The 21,229-nt window shown below is 52.2% G+C and overlaps 1 protein-coding gene across 1 annotated transcript; it reads right to left on the bottom strand.

Moving 5' to 3' along the window:
* Positions 1-1,189: 1,189 nt before the first annotated feature.
* On the bottom strand, positions 1,190-11,628 carry REN (renin). Its single transcript, XM_082396855.1, has 9 exons — positions 11,385-11,628; positions 8,184-8,334; positions 7,504-7,627; positions 6,788-6,906; positions 5,622-5,818; positions 3,112-3,231; positions 2,556-2,700; positions 2,170-2,268; positions 1,190-1,545 (listed from the first exon to the last, which is right to left on the bottom strand). The coding sequence occupies exons 1-9, from the start codon at positions 11,462-11,464 to the stop codon at positions 1,384-1,386; spliced, it is 1,197 nt and encodes a 398-aa protein (XP_082252981.1). The 5' UTR covers positions 11,465-11,628; the 3' UTR covers positions 1,190-1,383.
* Between the last annotated feature and the right edge of the window lie 9,601 nt (positions 11,629-21,229).

Genomic DNA, 21,229 nt, shown 5'->3' with positions numbered 1-21,229 from the left:
CACCAGCCACATGTGACTATCCAGCAATTGAAATGCGGCTAGTGTGACATTTAATTTAATTTTATGTTTAATGTAAATAGCCATATATGGCTGTCTTATTGAACAGGGTAGGAGATGATTGGGGGGCCTGCCTACTTAAGGTCATGGGGCCCCAGTATGTTGAGCTGGAAACGACACTGACTCCAACCCTTCCTGCAAACAGTGAGGAAATAAACCTAAGCAGGCAAGAAAACTCAGAGAATTGTGCTCTTGGCTCTGCACTGGGATGCTGGCAGATGTGGGAATGCTGCCCTAGAGAGGTCCTGGTGTTCTATACAACTCAAGAGCCTGTAATTCTAGAGGTATGAGCTTTGCTGGGGCCTGGGTGGGCCACTCAGTGCTTCACCCTCTTCAGTCAAAAGAAGGGTGAGCAGCTGTCATGAAGAGGGACAGTGTCAGTGGCTTCATTCAGGTAGATGCTGCCTCTCATTCCCCAAGCTACACATCTCCTGCAGATTGTCCAAGGGGTCAGAGTTGGAGAAGACATCAGCCTGAGTCCCAAGTCTTGTGAGACGGAGGACAGCAGTGCATACATCTGTGTGCTTGTGCACCTGGCCCCATACCAGGGTGGGTGAAGCTCTGAACCTGTGAAGGTACAACTGTATGTGGTAAGGTGGGAACCCCCAGACCTGAGTCAGACGGGCAGCTAGAAGGCTAGTCTGGATTTTTCACACTTCACTGAGCACTCTTGGCCAAATGCTTTCATTCTCTGAGCCTCAGTTTCTCCACATGTAAAAAGGGAGCATCGGTCGGATCTCTGGTGTTCTACGTTTTTAGGTGTTGGTGCTTTAGACTGCATGGGTAAATGGCTATGTGGGGTGGGGGGTTGCAGTGCCTGAGCGCAGAGCCTGAGCTTGAGGCTGGCTTCCATGAGTTGGGACCATCTTTCTGGCCCACAGTCCGCTGCCACAGTGCTAGCCCTGGTCCTCAAGGGGCTGGCTCTCTGCAAACTTCCCACCCAAGGTTGTGTAAACCTTCAACTCCACTCGAACCCCGCTGATGTCAGATGGATGGCATCCTCCCTGCACGCAGGAACCTGTGCTTGTGAGTGAACATATAGTTTGTCATTCTGTCACGTTCCTGTCTGCACATGATCTCTTGGTTGTGCTTCCCTCTGTTTCAAACCCTAGTGAACCCAGGTACAGTGGGGTTGTGAACATGAAGTCTTTATTCTGTTTGTCCTCAAAGTAGGGAAGAGCTGGTGCTGGGGGCAGGGCGCACATCCAGGAGGTGCTCCATGCCCCTGAGTGAGGGCACAAGCACAGGCAGCGGTTGGAGAGTCCCAGAGAGTGCTCTAGCTCTGGGCTAGAGCTGAGGGCAGGACCGGCAGGGCAGCAGAGGGCCTCAGCGGGCCAGGGCAAAGCCAATGCGATTGTTACGCCGATCAAACTCCGTGTAGAACTTGCGGATGAAGCTGGCACCCAGGACCCAGACTGGCCCCGTGGGCGGTGGGACATCCAGACCATGGAGGGCCAGTGTACACAGATCATCACTATTGTAGGGGTCCTGGCAGGAAACAAGAGGGTTTCCCCACTGCCCAGCTGATAACCACGTTGCCTGACTCCAGCAGCCATCCTCAGCAACGTGCCCCCACCAGTCCCCCATCCACACCGGGCCTCCATCACATCCTGGCCCTTTGAACCATCATGGATCGCACCCCTCCGAGATGCAGGCACTAAGCTGGATGCTGCTAACAATGCATCAGGCACAGTGCTGCCTTCAGGAGCTTACAGTCTGGCAGAGCTTCTGGTCCTAGACGAGGCATTTAACACCTCTAAACCCACTGAATATAAAAAGCAGGTAAGAGTATAGGAGCATAACATTACCGGGGGCATTTGATGAGAATGGAGATCAGGAGATGAGCACAGTGATCCCCAAATTTGGCTGCAAGTTGGAATCCCCTGGGGAGTTTTGAAAACATTGATGCCCAGGTACCACCCCCAGAGGTATCAATAGGTATGGGATGTGGCTTATTATGGGGATTTTTAAAAGCTCCCAGGTGACCCTAATGTGCAGCCAAGTTTGAGAACAACTGGTCTAGCAGGTAATCTGTGCATAACGACTTGTCTCTTTTTGAGGGCCCCTGCCCACCTTTCCTCCCTGTTGCCGAGGGGCAGACTAGAGCCTCACCTGTAATACATAGTCCGCACTGGTGAGCGTGTAGGCTCTGCCTCCGAGGTGGAAGGAGATGTCAGGGAGTGTGGGCACTTGGTTACAGTTCACGACGTACTGGCGGCGGGGAGGGTCAAGGGAGCCCCTTTGAGCGTGGGAGGTCCCCCAGCAGACACAGCCCTGTGCTTGTGGCCTGGCCCTTCTCCTGGAGAGGGCTGGGCACAGTCCCCAAGTCCCCAGTCCCCTCTCCCAGGGACCAAGCCACATATGGGAAGAGTGTGAGAGGCAGGAGAGGAAGGCCTGAAATGGTCTCATTTGGGACCGAATGTTTCCTAGGGTCATTTGGGGGCCTGGACCAGGTGATGCTCCCCCCACCCCTAGCGCCCTCCCTCCCAGCTCCTTACTTCATCTGTGCTCAGCTCCTTGGCCCCCAGGGTCTCCATGAGCAGCCTTAAGGAGCTGGTGGGACCCGAAATGTAAGATGCGCCGGTATCCACCACTACCATGCAGCCCTCCTCACAGAGCAAAGTGGTCGACCTCACAGACACCCTGGGGGAGGCCACACAGTCAGACAGACAGATGGACAGCAGGCTGATGGGGCACCACCAGGCTGCATGGCTTTCCTGAGTGAGGGCAGATGATGGGAGGGAGTGCTGGCGGTCCTGTGATGCAGTGAAGGAGGGGTAATGCGTGAGCTGGAAGAAGAAAGGTGCTGCCTATCCCTCAGCATGTGGCTTAGTGACCCTCCGCTTCCTCTCAGTAGGACCCCTCCCCTCTGAACCATATATCTCAGTGTTCCCCATCCCTGGACGAAGCAGGCAGAGAGCAAATGTTGGCTGGACCTTAAGAAGCGGCTGCATTAGGAGAGAGGGCAGGATGGTAACCCTGCCCCTTCCAGACCCCACCCAGAGCAGCAGCAGCAGCATTTTTAGAGAGTGAGGAGGGCTGAGGATTCCTGACCCTTTCATTCTGATCTGCCAGGAGCCAGTCTTGCTGACGCTCACGTAGTGGAAATTCTCTTGGTAATACTGGGGATCGCTGCCTCCCAGCACGATCTCTCCCCCCAGCAAGTGGGAATTCCTAAAGGGAAGATCAGAGGCTCTTGGAGACCCACAACCTCGAGACTCAGTAACCACAGGAACAAGGGAAGTTGGGCACAGGTGCAGGGTGGGGCAGAGGAAGGCGGGGCGGACGGCAAGGCTAGGGAGCTGCAGAACATGCCGCTTCTCCACCTTTCTTGCCCCTTCCCAAGCCCAGTCAGAGGTGGTTCCAGGATAGTCTGGCTGCGCCCAATAAAGCACCCCCAGAGAGGTCACAGAGAAGGAACAGGCACAAGGACAGTGAGTAGAGTGCAAACAAGACACAAATCAGCCCCACCCTCACTTGGGTTCGGGTAGCTGTGTGCTGCGCAGGGGCACGGGGCACGTGATGGGCCTCTGGGAGCTGTCGGGTGGGGGTGGGCAGGGACATGAGGAGAGCAGGAAGGAGGAGCAGAGAACTTGGGCATCCAGCGGAGCCTGGGCCTGCTGAGGTGAGTTTTGGGCAGGTGGCATGTGTGATTCTGGGCCAGGTGCTCTGGAGGGTCAGGGCCAAGTGGGGGGGTTTCCATCTCCTTACTTGGAATTTCTGCAGAGAAAGAGACACAGCAGAAAGGAAGACTTTGTTTCAGGTGAGCCCCACCAGCCTGTTGTTTGGCAGGGTGGGTATTACGCACTCTTTTTACCCTACAGACAATGGAGTCACCAGGAGGTGAAGTCACTTGCCTGAAGTCACTTGCCTGAGTGGGGGACTGGAACCAGGGCTCCTGGTGCCCAATCCGAAGCTGATGCCCCTTGCTTTCCTCTCCTCCAGGTGGCATGATGCCTCCCAAAGCTCAGGGCCTACCTTAGGGCTGGTTTCCTCTATGTGTGTGTGTGTGAGAGAGAGAGACAGAGACAGAGACAGAGACAGAGAGACAAAGAGAGAGAGAGAGATGGGATTTTCCAGCATTCATAGTAGAAGGCAAGTGTGCATGCACATGGGTGCATAGCGTGTAGGTTGCACGTTATTGGTGCAAGTGCAATTAATTGCATTTTTATAAATCCAGTACATATGCATATGTGCTAGCACAATTTCCCTCTGCCTCTCTCCCAACACTTCAAGATCTCTCTGGATGTTCCCTCCTTCTCATCCCAGTGTAAAGGAAGAGGCAGGCCCTCTCCTCAACAAGGCCCGCCTTCCTCCTGTTTGCTGGGATCCTACTCCCTTCCATGGCCTCCAGGCTCCTATACCCTCAGTTATCTCCTCTTTTTTTACACATTTTCAACCTCTCACTTTCCACTGGCTTCTTCCTCCACCTGCAAGCATACTCAGGCATCCTCCAGCATTTAAAAACACCCACCCTTCTTTTCCCTGCTTCTCTGTGCAGCTCTGTCTGCACCCCACCTGGCATTCCCTCCCCTGACGAATTTCTCAGGGCAGCCTACACCTGCCTTTGCCTTCCTGACACACATCCACCTCTTCACTGCTTGCCATCTGCCCTTGCCTGGCCTCTAAAACACCTCTTCCCAAGACTGCCCCTGACAGCCAATTGGTGGCCTTTTCTCAATCCCTCCCTTTCTCTCACCAAACCAGACACTCCTTTTCATTTCATCTCTGTGATTTCTCTGGACACTGACCCTCCCCTCTGTCCTCACTGCTACTGGCCTCCTGTTCTCACCCTTCTGATCTCTTGTCTCCAGCTCATACCCAGCAGCTGAGAGCAGATCACATTTCTGCTCAACAGCTGATAGCAGCTTCTCCAAGATTGGCTGAACTGTACATAAGCTCAGCCTAGAGTTGAAAGCACGGGGTTTCAGCCTCATGGCCCCTGTTGTTGCCCATCACGTTGTAATGTTTCTTGTCTTCCCTGCCGGACTGTAAGCTCTGTGAGGGCAGGGACTCTGTCTTGTACACCGTGTTCATGGCTGTACCCCCAGAGCCTCGCACAATGCTTGTCATATCAGTGCCCAATATTTGTTGAATCAGTGAATGAGCAGATAAATGAAGGGATTAATGAATGAATGAAGTCAGCTGTCTATGTGAGAGGAGCCAGGGCCCTTACAGGGAGGTCCGCCAGTCACGACAATGCCTTACTTCCCATCATCCCCACCCTGCATTCTCCTCTTGTTCTAGAGCAGTGCTGAACTGAACAGAAAGTAAAAGAACTTTCCACAAAGATGGAAATGTGCTGCACCTGTACTATCCAAAGTGGTAGCCACTAGTCACTGTGGCTGCTGAGTACTTGAAATATGTAGTGTGACTAAGGATTTGAATGCCTAATTTTAATTAATTTTAATTTAAGCATTGGCTTCCATATTGGATAGTGTAGCTCTAGATATGGATTGAATACCACCTGATCCTGAATACATCAAAATCCTGGCCCAGAACTCTCTTCCTACTCTCCTGCCTCCTTCCCTCTCCCCGCCTCTGCCCCTGGAGTCCAGGCCTACCTGCTGTAGTAGACAGAGAAGACGTCCTCCTTCAGCACCCTTTGGGAGAGGATGTGGTCAAAGACAGGGGTGACCCCCTCAATGGCCTGTGCAGGGAAGCCCATGCCCAGAACACCATCAAACTTGGCCAGCATGAAAGGTATCAGGGGCAGCTCCGTGACCTCTCCAAACGTCTGTGTGACTGTGATTCCACCCACCTGTTGGAGGAAGGACCAGAGGAGACCAAGCCCACGGCCTGTATCCTGGCCAGGGTCTGGTCTAGGCTTCCACATTGGGGCCCCCGGGCACACACAGGCCCCAGGGTGTGACGATCTGGGGTAAGACCATTTCATCAGCACTGCATGCATATCACCTCTCCTAATACACATGTAGGCGGTAGAGTCCAGAGGGACTGGAAGGGGCAGAGGCTGAGAAGGTGGTACTGCCAAGCAGTCGTAAAAGAGATGCCAGGAGCTCCCCAGTGGCCCAGCTTTCACATCGGTAGGGCTGGGTTTTGGTCCCCTACCCCCATGATGGGCCGAGGATTTCTCCAGCACAGCCAGGCCTGCCCTTCATGCTCCTTTTTCCCTAATTTCACGGACAAGGGGGAGTAAGGGCTCACACTGATTTCCTCTCAGTTCCATTAGTATCCTTCCCCTAACTCTGTCAGAGCAGTAGCTGGAGAAACCCAGAAATGGAGGAGGATCAGACACAGGCCAAGTGACAATGAAAACCAGGACTGACCTTAATCCCAAACTCTAAACTCAACTATGACCTTAAAACCTAAGCCTGACTCCAAAAGTGACGCTGACCATAAGGATGACAATACCCCTGACCCTGACTCTGACTCTGGATTTCAGTCTAGGGTCTAGTTAAGAGCCCAGTCAGAGCTGGGTGACCTCAGGCAGGTTACTTGACTGCAGGCTGTGGGGCTCAGGACAAACCCTATGAGTGCATTAGATGTAAAGGCCTCCACAAATCACCCAGGTTGAGCCAGGAGCTCAGGTCTGCTCTGCCCCAGTGCTTTGCAGCTCTGGAGAGAAGTAGCAGGGGAGAGTGCTCTTCAGCTCTCCGGGCTCCACGGTGGACTGGCCTGCACCTTCCCCAACCACAGGCCCTAGGGTGGCAGGAGACGTCTAGGGACACAAAGGGCAGGAGGTCAGATGACCTGGGACAGCCTCACTTACAGTCACCAGGTCCTGGCTCAGGAAGCCTTTGACCTTCCCAGATCCATAGTGGATGGTGAATTCCGTCCCATTCTCCACATAGCTGGAGGATTCCGAGGAGTCGTAGAGGCTGTGAATCTCTGGCAGGGAGACATAGGCTCAGGGCCAAGGGAGGCCCAGGCAGGGGGCTCAGGGGCAGGCGCTGGGTATGGCCCATGTATTGAGGCCTGAGTGCAGAGACAGGGTGGCCCTGAGCTTGGAGGCTTGGAAAATGTGTTTCATCAATCAAGGACTGTGTACCTTGGGCCCCTGTAATGTGCTCATATCTCTGAGAATTTTGTCTCAAATGAAGTATTTTAAAGTAATTGCTAACACTAGGGTGGGAAGAAGATTCTGGTCACGGTAAGCATTCAGTAAGTTCACTGAGGGTAAGGACGGCAAAGCCCAGGAGCCTGGAATGGGTCTGAGAATTCAGTCCTCTCCCAATCTCAGGAGGAGTGAGAAATGGCTTTCTGGGTGGGCTGGGGGCTCCTGGAGCCTGCTTTTTTTACCTTGGTGGCCATATAAGAAAAATGGGGGACATTTTCTTCTTCTCTCTTCTCAGGGGCAGTGGGAGCAGAGGCGGGGAGGAAGCAGCTCAAGTGGTAGCAGGAGGGATTTAACTGGGTGTGAGGTGGGACTGCCCAAGCATGACAGGGCAGGGGCTTTGAGGAGGCACCCCAGGTCCCGGGTCTCACCACAGGCCGTGTAGAGAGGGCTGCACTTGGTGGAGGGCACCCAGAGGTTGGCTGAGCCCGTGTCAAAGATGACTTTGAAGGTCTGTGGTGGGGTGCCAATGCCGATCTCGCCATAGTACTGGGTCTGCAGGGATGAAACGAAAGAGGTGGCTTGAGGGGCTCGGGGAGCCTTGGGCCTTGGGGTCTTGCCTGATACCCCCTTTGGCACTTGGGGCCAGATGAGGCAGATCATGCAGCCTCTCTGGGCTTCCATTTTCCAGCAAGGATGGGGTGGGAGGCTTAGCACTGTCTTATGACTTCCCAGGAAGTGGGAGTCTCGGTGAGACAAGAGGGCAAAATAAAAGTACTGCAAATGAAGCAGGAAGGTGCCCCAAGCCTTAAGGAACCACTGATGCAGTAAGTAGTCAAGCTGCACTGAGCCTGGTCACAGAAACCTGCATCTGAGGTCATACACCCCTCCTGCCCACCCCTGACACCTGGGCTTGGGGCCCAGAGCCTGGATTCCTGAGTGCCAAACCTGACCCTGCCTCTGGGCTCCTTCCTGCCCTCTGTGCCTCAGGCTTTCCAGCTGTGAAATGGGAATTTTGTGAGGTGCTCAAAAAGGGCAAAGAAAGTCTTAGGCCCAAGAGAAAAAGGAGAGGGCAGGTGGTGGGGGCCAAGGTACCGAGCTGGGCACTCACATCCAGGTAGTTGGTGAGCACCACGGGGGAGGTGCGGTTGCCAAAGGAGAGTGTCTTGGTGAGCTGGCTCCACTCAGCACCCAGCCTGGCCACGTCCACGCCTCGCTCCTTCAGGCTTTCCCAGACGGAGGGCATTTTCTTGAGGAAGATCCTGGCCCATGACGGAGTAAGAAAAAGTAGAAGGGCTCTGTCCTGCCCCATAATAATGGTAGAGTTCCGGAAGCTTCTGATACAACTACCCCTAACCTTAGCCCAGGCACCTAAGAATCACTCTTGAGCCCTTAGGCCTCTAAAGGAGAATTGACAAGCCTCCATGGTCACCTACGCTGGTATTAAATAACCCTCAACTAACTCCTCCTGTTGTCTAATTTTGATCCTTATCACTGCAAGGCCATTTGTTCATTCATTCATTCCATAATCACAGGTTGAACACCTACTCTGTGCCTGCACCGTGCTGGATACTAGAGATATAAAGATCATCACTGCCTTCAAGGAGCTCCAGCAGGCCAGGAGACAGAGGAGGAAACAGCACTGACTTCCCCTCTAAGGAGGTGAAGGCTGGGAGTGCCCCTCTCAAGGCTGGGCAGGAGGGGGCAGTGCCACATGGGGCCTGCAGGTGGCAGCAGACACCCTCAGTGGCCTGTGGGGGCTGTGGGATGCTGCGGGCAGGCGCCCAGCCGGGACTGTGGGGTGCAGTGGACGGAATGAACTGGGTGCGGTGGGGGAGAGGTGGGCTTCTCCAGAGTGCCTGTGCAGCCTGTCCTTGGAAAGATGTGCCTTCTGGAGCCTCAGTGCCAGTCCCTCGGCTTCTTGTCCTGACACTTTCCTATCACCTTTGGGAGGCAGAATTAGACCTGGGAAACTCACAGCATACTGAGCTGCCACCACATGAGTGCCAAACACTGTGCACGCCACCCCACCCACGTAACCCTCATGACAACTCTGCAAGCTGGCTGTCGTTATCCTCACTTTATGATAAGGAGTGAGGTGCCTCAGAAGCGATGGAGCAGACATTCAAAGCGGTGTGATCGGCCCCGTTTCCCATATAGGGTCCCCTGGGCTCTGACATGAAGGCTGTGTGCCAGAGGCTGGAGGATGTCCTGAGCTGTTGGTGGGGGGTCCCAGGGTTGCAGCCCTCTTTCTTTTTCTGTACTTGCACTATCCTTTCCTTCTCACACCCCGTGTATTCTGTGTACCCCGTTATGCCCACAAACATGAAGGCAACTTTCATGCCTGTCGGTATAATATTTTAACGGAAATGACTTGTCAAATTCATAACATAGTCTGCTCTTCAACAAAGTATTTTCACAATTATGATCTTCTTTGATTCTCAGCCATCTCATGAGCTGGGTAATTTTACAGATGGGAAAATGGAGGGGCAGAGAAGGCTTGACCCCAAGGAGGGCTCATTTTCCACTATTTACTATGAACAACCTCCTCTCTGGACCTTTACTTTTACCTTTCTCCTTTTAGAAAGTCCCTTCCTTCTCCCCTTCCCCTTCCCTCCCCACACCCCAGCACGTTCATCCTTCGAAGCCTAGCATGCACCCCCGTCCCCAGGAAGCTCGCCCCATGAACTCCCTCCACAGTGGCCTCACCTTTGCTCGGGCTCCTGCTCCGTTTTCGCCGGATGCTCACAGCCAGCACTGCACAGCCTCATGCTGCCTGGTGCTGAGGGCATAGTGGTTGTGGGGACATGCTTGAATCCCTTCCTACCAGCGTGATTCTGAGCAATTTACCTAACCTCTCTGGGCCTTTTCTGAGCCCCCATTAACTCCTCTATAACAATGGACTGAATGGTAGTACCTACCACGGAGAAGCACTTTGCAGATTAAGCAAGCTGCCCACTGCTCGGTAAGTAAAAGGCACTTGTGTATGTAAAGGCAATGACACACCTTGAGAATGGGGTCTGCTGTTTGGATCTCCCAAAGAGCCTTGCATCATGCCCTGCACATGGCAGGGAGCAAAATTCCTGTAAGTATGTTTTGAAAGCCTGACTCCCTCTTCACCTTGGCCCAATTCCATTCTTCTTCTCTTTCTGAAGAGAACAAGGGAGAATGTTTCTACCTTTCCCTGCCTTTATCCTGGGGGTGGGGCCGCGCTCAGGCACACGCTGCTGCTGGGAAGCCCCCCGCTCTCTCACACCATGCCCCCACCCCAGCAGCTACTCTCCATGAGCCTTGGAGCAGGGGAAACCAGCTTTGGAAACAAAAGGCCCAGTGTGTGCCCAGGCTCAGCCTCTTACTTGTGACCTCCGGGAGCCTCAGTGTCCCCAGCTGCAAAATGGGACTGCTGAGTTGTTTGGAGGATGATTTGAGATGAGATATGGGACACGATCCTGTGAATTCCTCAGCATTTTACAGACTTAGCAACTATTACTGTTATTAAAACCTGCCCTCTTACCTTCAGGTCTTCTGGTCCCATCTGCACTCCCCAACCTGAAACCCTTTCTCCACAGGCCCCCCACCCCCCTGCCTCTCCCCTTCTGCAGGCTTCAAGAATTGCTTGTTCCCACAGGGCCTGGAACCAAACATGGATGTTAGGTCTCTCTCCTCCCACCTTCGGGCTGCCTTAAGCCTTTCTTTTAACATTTGTGGTAATCCACCCTGGAGTATGATAACAGCTGGGTTTTTACAGCGTTCCTGCAACAGGCTGAGGGATTTACATGCAGTATCTCATTCAGTCTTCAAAGCAGCTCTGTAAAATAGGTGTTTTAAAAATGGTAAACTGAGACCTGGAAAGGTTCAGCGTCTTGCTCGTGGTTCCAGAGCTAGTTGGCTCTGCTAGTGGAGCAGAATTTAAACCAAGACTACCCAATCCTGGAAGCCTTGCATTTAACCACTATGTTGTGCTGCTTCCCTGGTAGACTTAACCGTACTGTGCCCTTCTTAGTAATTAGGCTGTGAGCTCCTGAGGGGCAGGGAGTATGTCTCAATCCTCTCTGGGTGCCCCCACTGCCTAGCACGGTGATCTATGCAGGAAGTGAAAGCTCTGGTCAGGGATCAAAAGACACTGCTTCCAGGCTTGACTAGTGCCACTGCTGGCTGTGTGATATTGGGCGAGTCACCTGACCTCTCTGAATGGAACCATAAACTTTGCTGCCCTGCTGGTCGTGAGGACTGGGTGACAGCACATATCTGAAAGCCTAGGTGTTAGGAAAATGAGGATCCCTTCTCCCCTGCCACCCTCTCTCCCAGTTACCGTCTGAAGGCGCCAGTGTCTGCGGGGAGACCGAAGGTGCAGGAGCCCCAGAGCACCAGCAGGAGTCCCCAGCGAGGCATTCTGCTCCACTGGTCCACGCTTCCCCTGGGTCCACGCTTTGCCTGTGTCCCAGCTCTCTCTGGGATCCACTGAAGAACCCTTCTCCTTTTGTATGCTCCACACTTGGGATGGCTGCGATTCTGCTCTGCCCTAATTTATTACCGTGGGGCAGATGGCAGGGCAGCCAGTAATAAATCCCTCCGTGGGACTGAGCTAAGTGGGTGAAGGGTGATCAGGCTTCTGACGCGGAGCAGGGGAGCCAGAGGAAGGAAGGTTGTGGGAAAGCAAGGCTGTGCCCAGTGACGCCAGTAGCCCTGTCTCGGCCTGGCCCTGTGACCCCTCAGGGAAGACAGAGGCTGATGAGAAACAGCACTGCTAGGGGACAAGGTCAGGGCTGGGACAAGCATGGAACCCAGGTTTCCAGTCCCTCAGCCAGTCTCCGTCACCCCTTGCCTTTGTAGCTCTGTCTTCTGGGTTAACCTTGGCTGTGCCCCTGACTAGCTTCTCCTAGGCTGCATCTCAATGTTCCCATCCGGAACATGGGTGACCCCTCCTGGCTCGTTCCCTGACAGAGCCAGACCCAGGGGCCTCGATGCTGCCTCCCTCCAAGCCTCGGTCGGCAGTGGCTGTTTATGGGAAAGTGCAGCACAGCCCTTCCTCTGGAAGTGGGGACCTGGGGGCAGGGGGCGTGTGTCCTTCCTCAGTTGACCTAGTATTGGTGGAAGGGAAGGGCAGCCCTGGGGGTGTGGGGAGGCTGCTGCCAAAGAGCGAGGTGGGGCAGCTGGTCTTCCAGCCCCTCCTCCTCCTTCTGCTTGGCCTTAACTCCTTTCTGGGCTCTGTCTCTGCCCCCTTCCCTTTTTCTTGTAGTTTACAAGCAGTCAGGGGCAGCTCACCACACACTCACCTGGCCCCTAAATCCCAGGATGGGTACTATTTATTCAGCCTAGGATGTCCTCTCCTGGCTTCTCCCTGCTCGCTCTTAGGGCCCACTTCAAATATCACTATCTCCTCCGTGAAGCAGGCGCGGATTCAGCCTGGAATTGACTGTCTCTGCTGGGGTCTCCCACAGTGCGGACACGAGCCTTCTGTGAGAGCACAGACCTCAACTGTCCTGTCTCGGAATTATTTCTGTGTGTGTATATCTGCCTCTCGCCCAGAGTGGTGCTTAGTACTCATCAGATGAGTGCCCAGTGAGCCGTGATAAGCAGTGCAAGGAGCCCTGGCATCGCTGTCAGGGACCTGGCTTCTAGTTCTGACTCTATCACCAACTTGCTGTGTGGCGTGGGAACCCCCGCCCCTCTCTGGGCTTCAGTTCTCCAATCTGGAAGATGAAGTAGATGCTGGGTGGCCCCAGGGCACCCTCCTGGGTAGACAGTCTGGTATCCAAGTCCTGTGTATTCAGGGCACTGCTCTCTGCACCGACTGTGGGCAGTAAGAACTTAACCAGAGGAGCTAATCTCTGTTACCAACGTGCGGTCTAATTAATGCATTTGGATCTCTGAAATTATAACACCCTTACCAAGTGATGGGAGAATTTGGTGTTTCTTGGTATAAACTCTCACTGGAGAATTTTCAGGCCCTGTGGTTGGCATTGGGGGAAGCATTTGAGGGCAGGGGAGAACTTTTAAGAACCCCTCAAAGTGGGAACATCTGTCTTGTCAGATTGAATAAATATTTATTAAGCATCCCTGTACGTCTCGGTGCTCTTTCATTTATTAGCACGTATCCACTGAGCATTTCTTATATATTAGACACTTTTCTAGATGCTGGAGTTACAAAGGTGACGGAAACGAACACCATTCCTTCTGCACAGCTCTGTGAAGTGGGGACCCTCGTCCCCACTGCTCAGACAGGAAGCTGAGGCTTCAGAGAACTTAGGGAAGGACAAGCTGAGCGCTTTGCCTTGTGACTCCGGGCCCCTCTCTGGGGCTGTGTGTGTCACAGATGACCGGCAGAGCCAATGGGATGCGAAGGAGAGGGGTGCTGGGCTGTGGCTGAGTCTGCCAAGCCCACAGAGCTTTCTGTGGGGGAGAGGGAGCTCTGTAAAGCCCCGGCCTCACTGCAGTTTAGATGCCGGGCACAGTGCAGCAGGACCCTCACCTGTATTTCAGGTCAGTACTCAGGACTCTTCTATGGCAAAGGCAGGGCTGGGGGTCCCAACAGCCGGCCAAGCCCTCTGGGGCCCCAGGCACTCTCCAACCAAAAATGCCCTTCCTGCCCACATCCCTGTCTCCTGCCAGTGGGTGCAGCACATGTGAGTACTGACCCTGGGACCAGCAGTGGGTACAAGTGTGAATAAGAAGAGTGAATAACTTCCCCAGGAAAGACACAACTGTCAAACTATAGACCAGAGTTGCAGGGACCAGAGGAGAGGAAATCAGCCCCTGGGAGGGTAGCAGGGCCCAGAAACGATGGTATCTTGTCTCTCCTGATGACTCCAGCTCAGAGGCTGGGAGGGGCAGCCGCTCCTTGCTCTTCTCACACGCTGCTCTCAGCCCACCCCCTCAACTCCTGTGGGGCTCAGATCCTGAGACAGGACAGTGGGTACCACATCCCAGCAAGACTGTGGCCTGGAGTCAGAATGAGCAGGGATCCTGAAATCAAGCCGTGAAGCTTCGTGGAGGGCAGCTCTGCAGAAGCTTAGCTGGGAGAGAGAAGCCCCAGGGATCTTAAAGCCCTTGAAGTTTCTTCCACAGAAATTGGAGTCAGACCCGTTTGTACAGCCTCATCGTACAGAGCTGAGGCCCTTAATGGGTGGCAGGGAGAAAGAATCCGGTTTTAGTTCCGTTCTAAGGAAGAACTGTCGAGCAGTCAGCACTGCCCAGTGAGAGCGAATGCCCTGCGTGGGGTCACCTCCGACCCTGGGACAGTCAGCTCCAGTATTTTTTAGGATTCTATGTGTCCTGACTCCCTGCCAGGTGGCCCAGCCTGTTACTCCCCGTTTTCCCTGTCGGGTGAGGATGATTGGAAGGCGGGTGGAACTCCATGAGAATCTCCCTCTGAACTTGGGCCTGCCAGTGCCCTGCGCTGTGGGAGGGACGGCGCATGGGTAGGGACCCTTCCCAGGTTATCTCGCAGGCCCCATCAGCCCAGGGGTCCAGTGTTTCTCACAGAAGCCCCCCAGGATCCCACGTCGAGGCCCCAGGCTGCGTCACCTGAGGTCGGGGGAAGCGGAGCTGGAGGCAGAGGGAAGGGCTGGGCCGCACCTGCCCTTTCCCCTGGGGCAGACCCATGACGTGAGAACCAGTCCGGAGAAGCATAAATCCCGCCTGGGTCCTGTCCTCTCCTCTCTCTTCAGATCCCACGCTGGGTGTGCAGAGTGGGGGGCAGGGGCATTCAGAGGGGTGATGGGGCTCTGGGAATCTCTCAGGAGGCAAGTGGTGCTCAGGGTTTCTCTAAAAATGCCCCCAAATCCCACTTTGCTCCAGGATAATCATCCCAAGGAGATTTGGGATTGTGATCAAGACTGGGAGGGACCAACGGAGCTGAAGTGTGGAGGGAGAGAAGGCTGTGTGGTACCAAGAGCCTGATTTCTGCTACTTTGAAAGGAGCATGGATTTATTTCCACCAGCATTAGTTTAGTGGAAAGCTCTTGCCATGGCCACTGCCCTGGGAAGGTGGCAAAGAGGCCAGACTCACTGAGGCTTGGAATTGGGGAGCTAAATATCTCTGGGCCGGTACTGCTTCTGTTCATAAAAAGCAAACGAGAAAGCAGGAGAAAAGATAAAAATGGACACGTCTTTTCTTCACCTGTATTCCTCCCCATGTCACACTTAACTCCCCAACCCCGGAGGGCCCAGCTGCTTCCTGGGAGGAATTTTTCAATCAGATGGGAGCACTGAGCTTGCAGAGATGAGCAGCTGGGGCCTTGAGAGGAAAAAACAGACCCGGAACAGAGTTTAATAACCAGCCAGGGCAGCCTTGTGTGGGTGGACCCTCGAGAGGGAATAATTACTTGGAAGGCATTGGGGCTGGGACCGGGAGCACCTTGGAGCTGCAGGGAACCAAGTGTCCTTAGCTGTTTGTTCTGAGGGCCTTGGAGGAACAGGAATTCAGCCACAGGGTTGGGGTGATCCCAACCTGAGGCCTGCTCAAGTGGTGGCCCAGGAAAATTGAAGGCAGGTCACCCAGGTCTTGGGAACTACAAGCGCCTGGGAGGAGGACAGGATTGGCAAGGGGGCGGGGGGCTTGGTGGGAGAGCTTGGTCGAAGGAGTACTCCTGAAATGAGATGCACCCAATGTAGTGGGACCAGACACCGTATCCTGAGGCATGAAAGCTAGAAACATAATAAACTGCTTTTCCCCAAATGGCACTGGTGGTCTGTTTCATCATCAAACAAAGCTTAAACTGGAAGGTCCCTTTTCCAGAGGAGGGGTAACGGTGGAGCAGCTCAGTGGAGCATGTGTGTGTCTGTGCTGTGCGAGGGGTGGTGATGCAGGGGCGGGGGTTCTGATGCGAGGGTGCTAGCGGTTTGTGCGCTAGAGTGTCACCAACAGAAGTATAGGGAAGTGGTGGTATCCCGAGAACATTTCCTAGAAAATGGACCCCTTTCTTCCTTTCTTCTCGCTTTCCTTTTTTATCAGAAAAATAAATACTCTCGGGGTTTTCTTTTTGAATTTTATTTTATTTATTTTTTTATACAGCAGGTTCTTATTAGTTATCCATTTTATACATATTCGTGTATATATGTGGTGGTGGTGTGATGAACTGGGAGATTGGGATTGACATATATAAATACTCTAGTTTTAAAATCCAGTAGAACTCAGAGGCTTTTAAGGATAACCAGCATCTCCAGTCCTGCTCTACAGAGGCAACGCCTTTCAACTCTCTCAGCAATTTTGCTACTGATGGTTGTCCATATTCCTAAAGGTTATGCTTAAACTGCCATTTCTTAATTTTTCAATTTTATTCATTATTTCTTCTTCTTTTATGGTAATTAAGGATTTCTCTCTCTTATGCTCCGTCCCTCCAACTTTGGCAAAATCAAAAGCCAGTACTTAGATTATTATAATTAAATTAACATTCATGGTGTATTACAATGACATTTCCTTGTGTAATTTTTTGCTTTTCGTTAAGTTCATCATTGCTCCCGCCCCTTTCCCACTCCTTGTTTTTCTGTGCCCAGCTGCTCCACAACCCCTTTCGCCTGGTGTGATGCCCAGGTAATGCACCAGTGGGATTTTCTCCTGGGGGCTCGGTGCTCCTGGGTCTCCTGCACACCAGGAGCTCAGTGCTCGGTGCTCCTGGGGGATCTCTTTGCTGCTCTCCTCTGTGGCTTCCTATGTCCAGGTTCTGGGGTTTTCCTCTTTCTCAGGTGACACTTGTATTTAAGTGGAAGATGTGTTCCAAAGCTTGCTGAGAAAGGGTGCAGGAGAAGTAAACACTTCGAGTCCTGGCAGGTCTAGAAATGTTTCCATTCAACCCTTACTCTTTAGAGTTTGAGTGTGAATAGAATGCTAGGTTGAAACTTATTTCCCCTCTGAAATTAGAAGTTGTTTTTCCAATATCTTCTGATTTTAACAAGTATGGTGCAACTCTGATTCCAGACTCTTCTATGGTTTGATCTCTAGTGGGTTTCACCACCTTTCCTTACCCCTGGCATGGGTCTTTTTCCATTCATGTGCTTCATCCACTCAATGGATGCCCTCAACCTGGCAATTCGTGTCCTTCCGTTCTGGGAAATCGTCCTGCATTAATTCTTTGGTCATTTCTTCCCTTCCATTTTCTCTTTTTCTCTCTTCTGGAACTCATATTAGTAGGATATTGCAACTTCTGTTTGTTTTCTAAGTTTCTTGTATTTTATCTCCTGATTTTTTTTGTTGTTGTTCTACCTTCTATGAGATTTCTTTAACTTGACGTTCCAACTCTTTTATTTCTTAAAAAAAATATATCCTCCTGTAATTTTAACCTCTGAAGGCCCTTTCTTATTCTTTGATTATTCCTATGTTTATTGCATCCACTACTTGTTTTATGAGTGCAAAATTTTCTCTTATGCCCTCTGAGGATATTAATTACAGACTAATTTTTTTCATGGTGTCTCTGGTTTCTCTGTGTTGTTTGCTTTGGTCTTCTCTTCCAAACTAGAGGTTTTATTCAAGCTCCTGGGACAACTTGGCTCTCCATTCAGGGTTAAGACAGACAGGTGGAGGGGCCTAGAAACTCGGTGTGCAGGGGCAAGGCTCACAGCTGGTGTACCCCACTCTAGATGGGGGCTTTGAGCAGATTTTCCCTGGAGCACTGCCATAGACTGAATGTTTGTGCCCCCCAAAATCATATGCTGAAATTCTAACCTTCCATGTGATATTAGGAAGTGGGGGGCCTTCATGGGTGATTAGGTCATGAGGGTGGAGCCCTCACGAATAGGATTAGTAGCCCATATAAAAGAGACCCCTGAGAGCTCCCTGCTCCTTTCTGTCATGTGAGGATACAACAAAAGCATAGCCATCTATGAACCAGAAAGCGGGCCCTCACCAGGCACTGAATCCGGGGTCCCTTGATTTTGGACTTCCCAGCCTCCAGAACTGTGAGAAATAAATTTCTGTTGTTTATAAGCCACCCAGTATGTGGTACTTAGTTAAAGCAGCCCAAACGGACAAAGGTAGGTACCCTTCAATGTCAGTATCTGTCGGTCTTTTCTTTGGGGCTTTCTCTCTCCCATTTGGGGAGGTGGTCCTTGTGCCCTGCATTCTGGGAAGAAACTGGGAAAGGGCTCACCCAGGCAGACTTTCACACAGTCCACTCTCTTTTTTCCCTCTTTTCAGACACTCTCTTTATCCCCACCCTCATTGTGCTTGTGACCCCCTGACTAGAGGTCTCTACTGAATCCTCGAGAGAGAAAGCCTCTAGCTTCTTCCTCATGGGGGAGCAGGGTAGCCTGCTGTGTTAGCTGGAGATAGGGGACTCAGGAAGTCTAACTTCTCCATGTAGAGATTTCCAGCCAGTCCCCTGTTTTCAGTCTAGAAATTGTCCCAGGTAGCTCCAAGTACCGAGACTTGGTCCTCGGGGTGAATCAGTTATGGCCCTTCAGTAGACCTTTTTGCTGGCTTTGAGGTTGTAGCTTCCTTCATTCTGCCAAGCCCTCCATCTAATTTCCATCTTCAATATCTGGTTGTCATTTCTCATCTGCTGTGGTTTCTGTTCCCTTCTCTTTGTCCTTGGGAGTTTATTCCTTTCTTGTTCCTTTGCTATCTTTTAGGGGGCTTAGGGTGTGAGCAGACATGAATGTGTCAAAAGTGGTACCTTTAAACATTTTGTGAAGGTAACATGCAGATGAGACTGCTGTTAAGACTCTATTGGACAGATAATAGAGAAAATATAGGTAAGCAAAACCCGCGAAGAGGATGAAACTGGGGGCTCTTTGTTCTGCTCTGGCTTTCCCAACAACCAAAACCAGTCCTGCTGGCCTCCAGGCTCCCTGCTCTGAGCTGTGTATGGAAGCCTGTTGGGCTCTGATGTTTTAAAATGGAAGAAGGGCGAGGAAGGGCATACTAACTCCCCTGGGACTTGACATCTTTTGCCTCCCTATGACCAAGTCTGGACCTGGGGAAGCTGCTTCCAGAGAAAGGAGACAGACAGGGGCAAAAGTCAGATGCCTGACCCCAAACAGGAGGTTTGAGGGGAGGAGACCTGCTCTGGGGATTGGTAACCTCACCTGTGTTGTCATTAAAGAAGTTGGAGAGGCATCGGGATAGAGTTACATTGGCTGCCAGAGACCTGCTACCCAAGACAAATCATTCAGGAAGAGGGTTGGCTCTGCCACACAGCAGGGCCAGAGAAAAAGGAAAGACTGTAGTGTATAGGAAGATTATGATACTTGGAATTAGAATGTGAGAGTCTCACTCTGGGCTCTCTAACTTGCCAGCCAACCTTGGGCACACTACTTGACTTCTCCAAGAATACTGCCCACCTCTTGCAGTTGTTGTGAGGTTGAAATGGAGTAGCCCTGTGCTTGGCACACTACAGGACTAAAAAATTGCTTGTTAATATATTACTAGTGATACTAGAGGCATAAATCCCCCTGCATCCCTCCCACCCCCGCCCCCCATATTCCTTTGCTTAGGGGCATGAGACCACTTCCCTACTAGTGCAACAGACTTACCAAAAGGAAAGGAATATGGAAAGAGATGCTCTTACCTCCCATTCCCCAGGGAAGGATGCCCAGGTCCTCCTGGTTTCTTGCCCCTTGGGGACTGTCTAGAGTTCCCAGGAAGGAGAGGGTTTGAGAGCCCCTAGGCAGCCCTACCTCCAAGTCTTTGGGCTCTGGTGCCCTAGCTCTCTAAGCCCACCCAGAAGTCTTGGGAGGTAGATGGGAGTCCCTGGGGCCCCTCACAGCCTGTACCTTCCCTCCAATCAGTTCAGAGTCAGGCTGGGAGCCTCATGAAACCAAAAAATCCCTTCATCCCATGGAGATCCCCATCCCTTCACAGCATATGGGGCCAAGAACTGCAAAGCCTGGAGTCTCACAGGCACAGTCCTGGGCAAGAAGACCAGGACAGGTGGATCCAGCTCTTCTCCTGCTACCCACTGAAGCAGCTGAACACAGATCCTGGAGAGCACTTGGGTTGCAGTGGGAGCTAGTAAGGCCTGAAATGTAGTTAGAGGGGCCACACCACACACAGCATCACACAGACACATGTATGTTTCTCACATTTACTCTTCTTACACATACCTTCTCACACACAGGCCTGCTTCTTATACCAGAGAACACATTTCACTCTCCTGCCCCTGAAGCAACATACACACACACACACCCCTGCCTTCTATCTGCCTAAACTTGAGGTCACGAGGAGAAGTTAGGGGGGATCACAGGAAATTTTGTAAAATTAGGTTGGCTAAGAGCAGATTTTAGAGATCCATTAGCTTCTTCCTACGCATAGACTTCATCAGAGAAAGGTTTGGTCCAGGGAATAGGAGAATAACTCACTTAACAGAATAGCTGTTGAGTTTATGATTCCTCTCCCAGAGGTACAGAGACACACCCCAGGCCGTTTGGGGGATGAAATATCAACAGCATCACCCTGTCATGCATGCTAGGACATGAGCTCACAGCAGTACCAATAATTTGAGAGATCCTGGAGGACGGTTTCAGAGTAGAGATGGGGGTAGGGCAGGTTGTCGTGTTCCCATAGCAGCCTATCTCATTGCCATAGCAACAAGATTCTGCCTCCATTCTATGGAGTCCTGGTTTCTGTAATGGGTGGAACACTGGTGTTCCATGGAGTGGTGGTGGACCACACAATCCTTCTAGGAAAGAACATCTCCATTCTAAACCAAGCAAGGTAGGGACTTCCCTGATGGTCCAGGGGCTAAGAATCTGTCTTCCAATGCAGGGGACATGGGTTCGATCCCTGGTTGGGGAACTAAGTTCCCAATGCCGCAGGGCAACTAAGCATGTGCGCTGCAACTAGAGAGAAGCCCGTGCTGCAACGAAGAGCCAGCGCAGCCAAAACCAAGCAGGGTACGTGTAGCGTGAGGCTGTCAAATAGGGCTGGGTTTTCTTGTGGGCTTAGAAGCCTAGATTTCCTGGAGTTTCCCAACTGACAAGCTCTACTCCTTCCTACAGCAGTTTAAACTCCCCAGCTATTGGGGGCCCCCAGGAACGTCCCCACAAGGCAGATTGACCATTCCTGATGTTCACCACAGCTGACTCAGATGGAAACCCTGCCACGTCAGAGAGGTGTGACAGTGCAATGGGGAAGCCAGGAGCCTGAAATGGCTTGCCACTCATTGGCTGTGTGCCTTGAGTGAGATATTTATCTTTCTGAACCTCAGGATTCTCACTTGT

The sequence above is a fragment of the Balaenoptera borealis genome, assembly GCF_965194805.1.
Source record: "Balaenoptera borealis genome assembly, chromosome: 1".
NCBI classification, from domain to species: Eukaryota; Metazoa; Chordata; class Mammalia; order Artiodactyla; family Balaenopteridae; genus Balaenoptera; species Balaenoptera borealis.
Note: the sequence above shows the minus strand (reverse complement) of the source record. Positions and strands in the feature narration are given on the sequence as shown.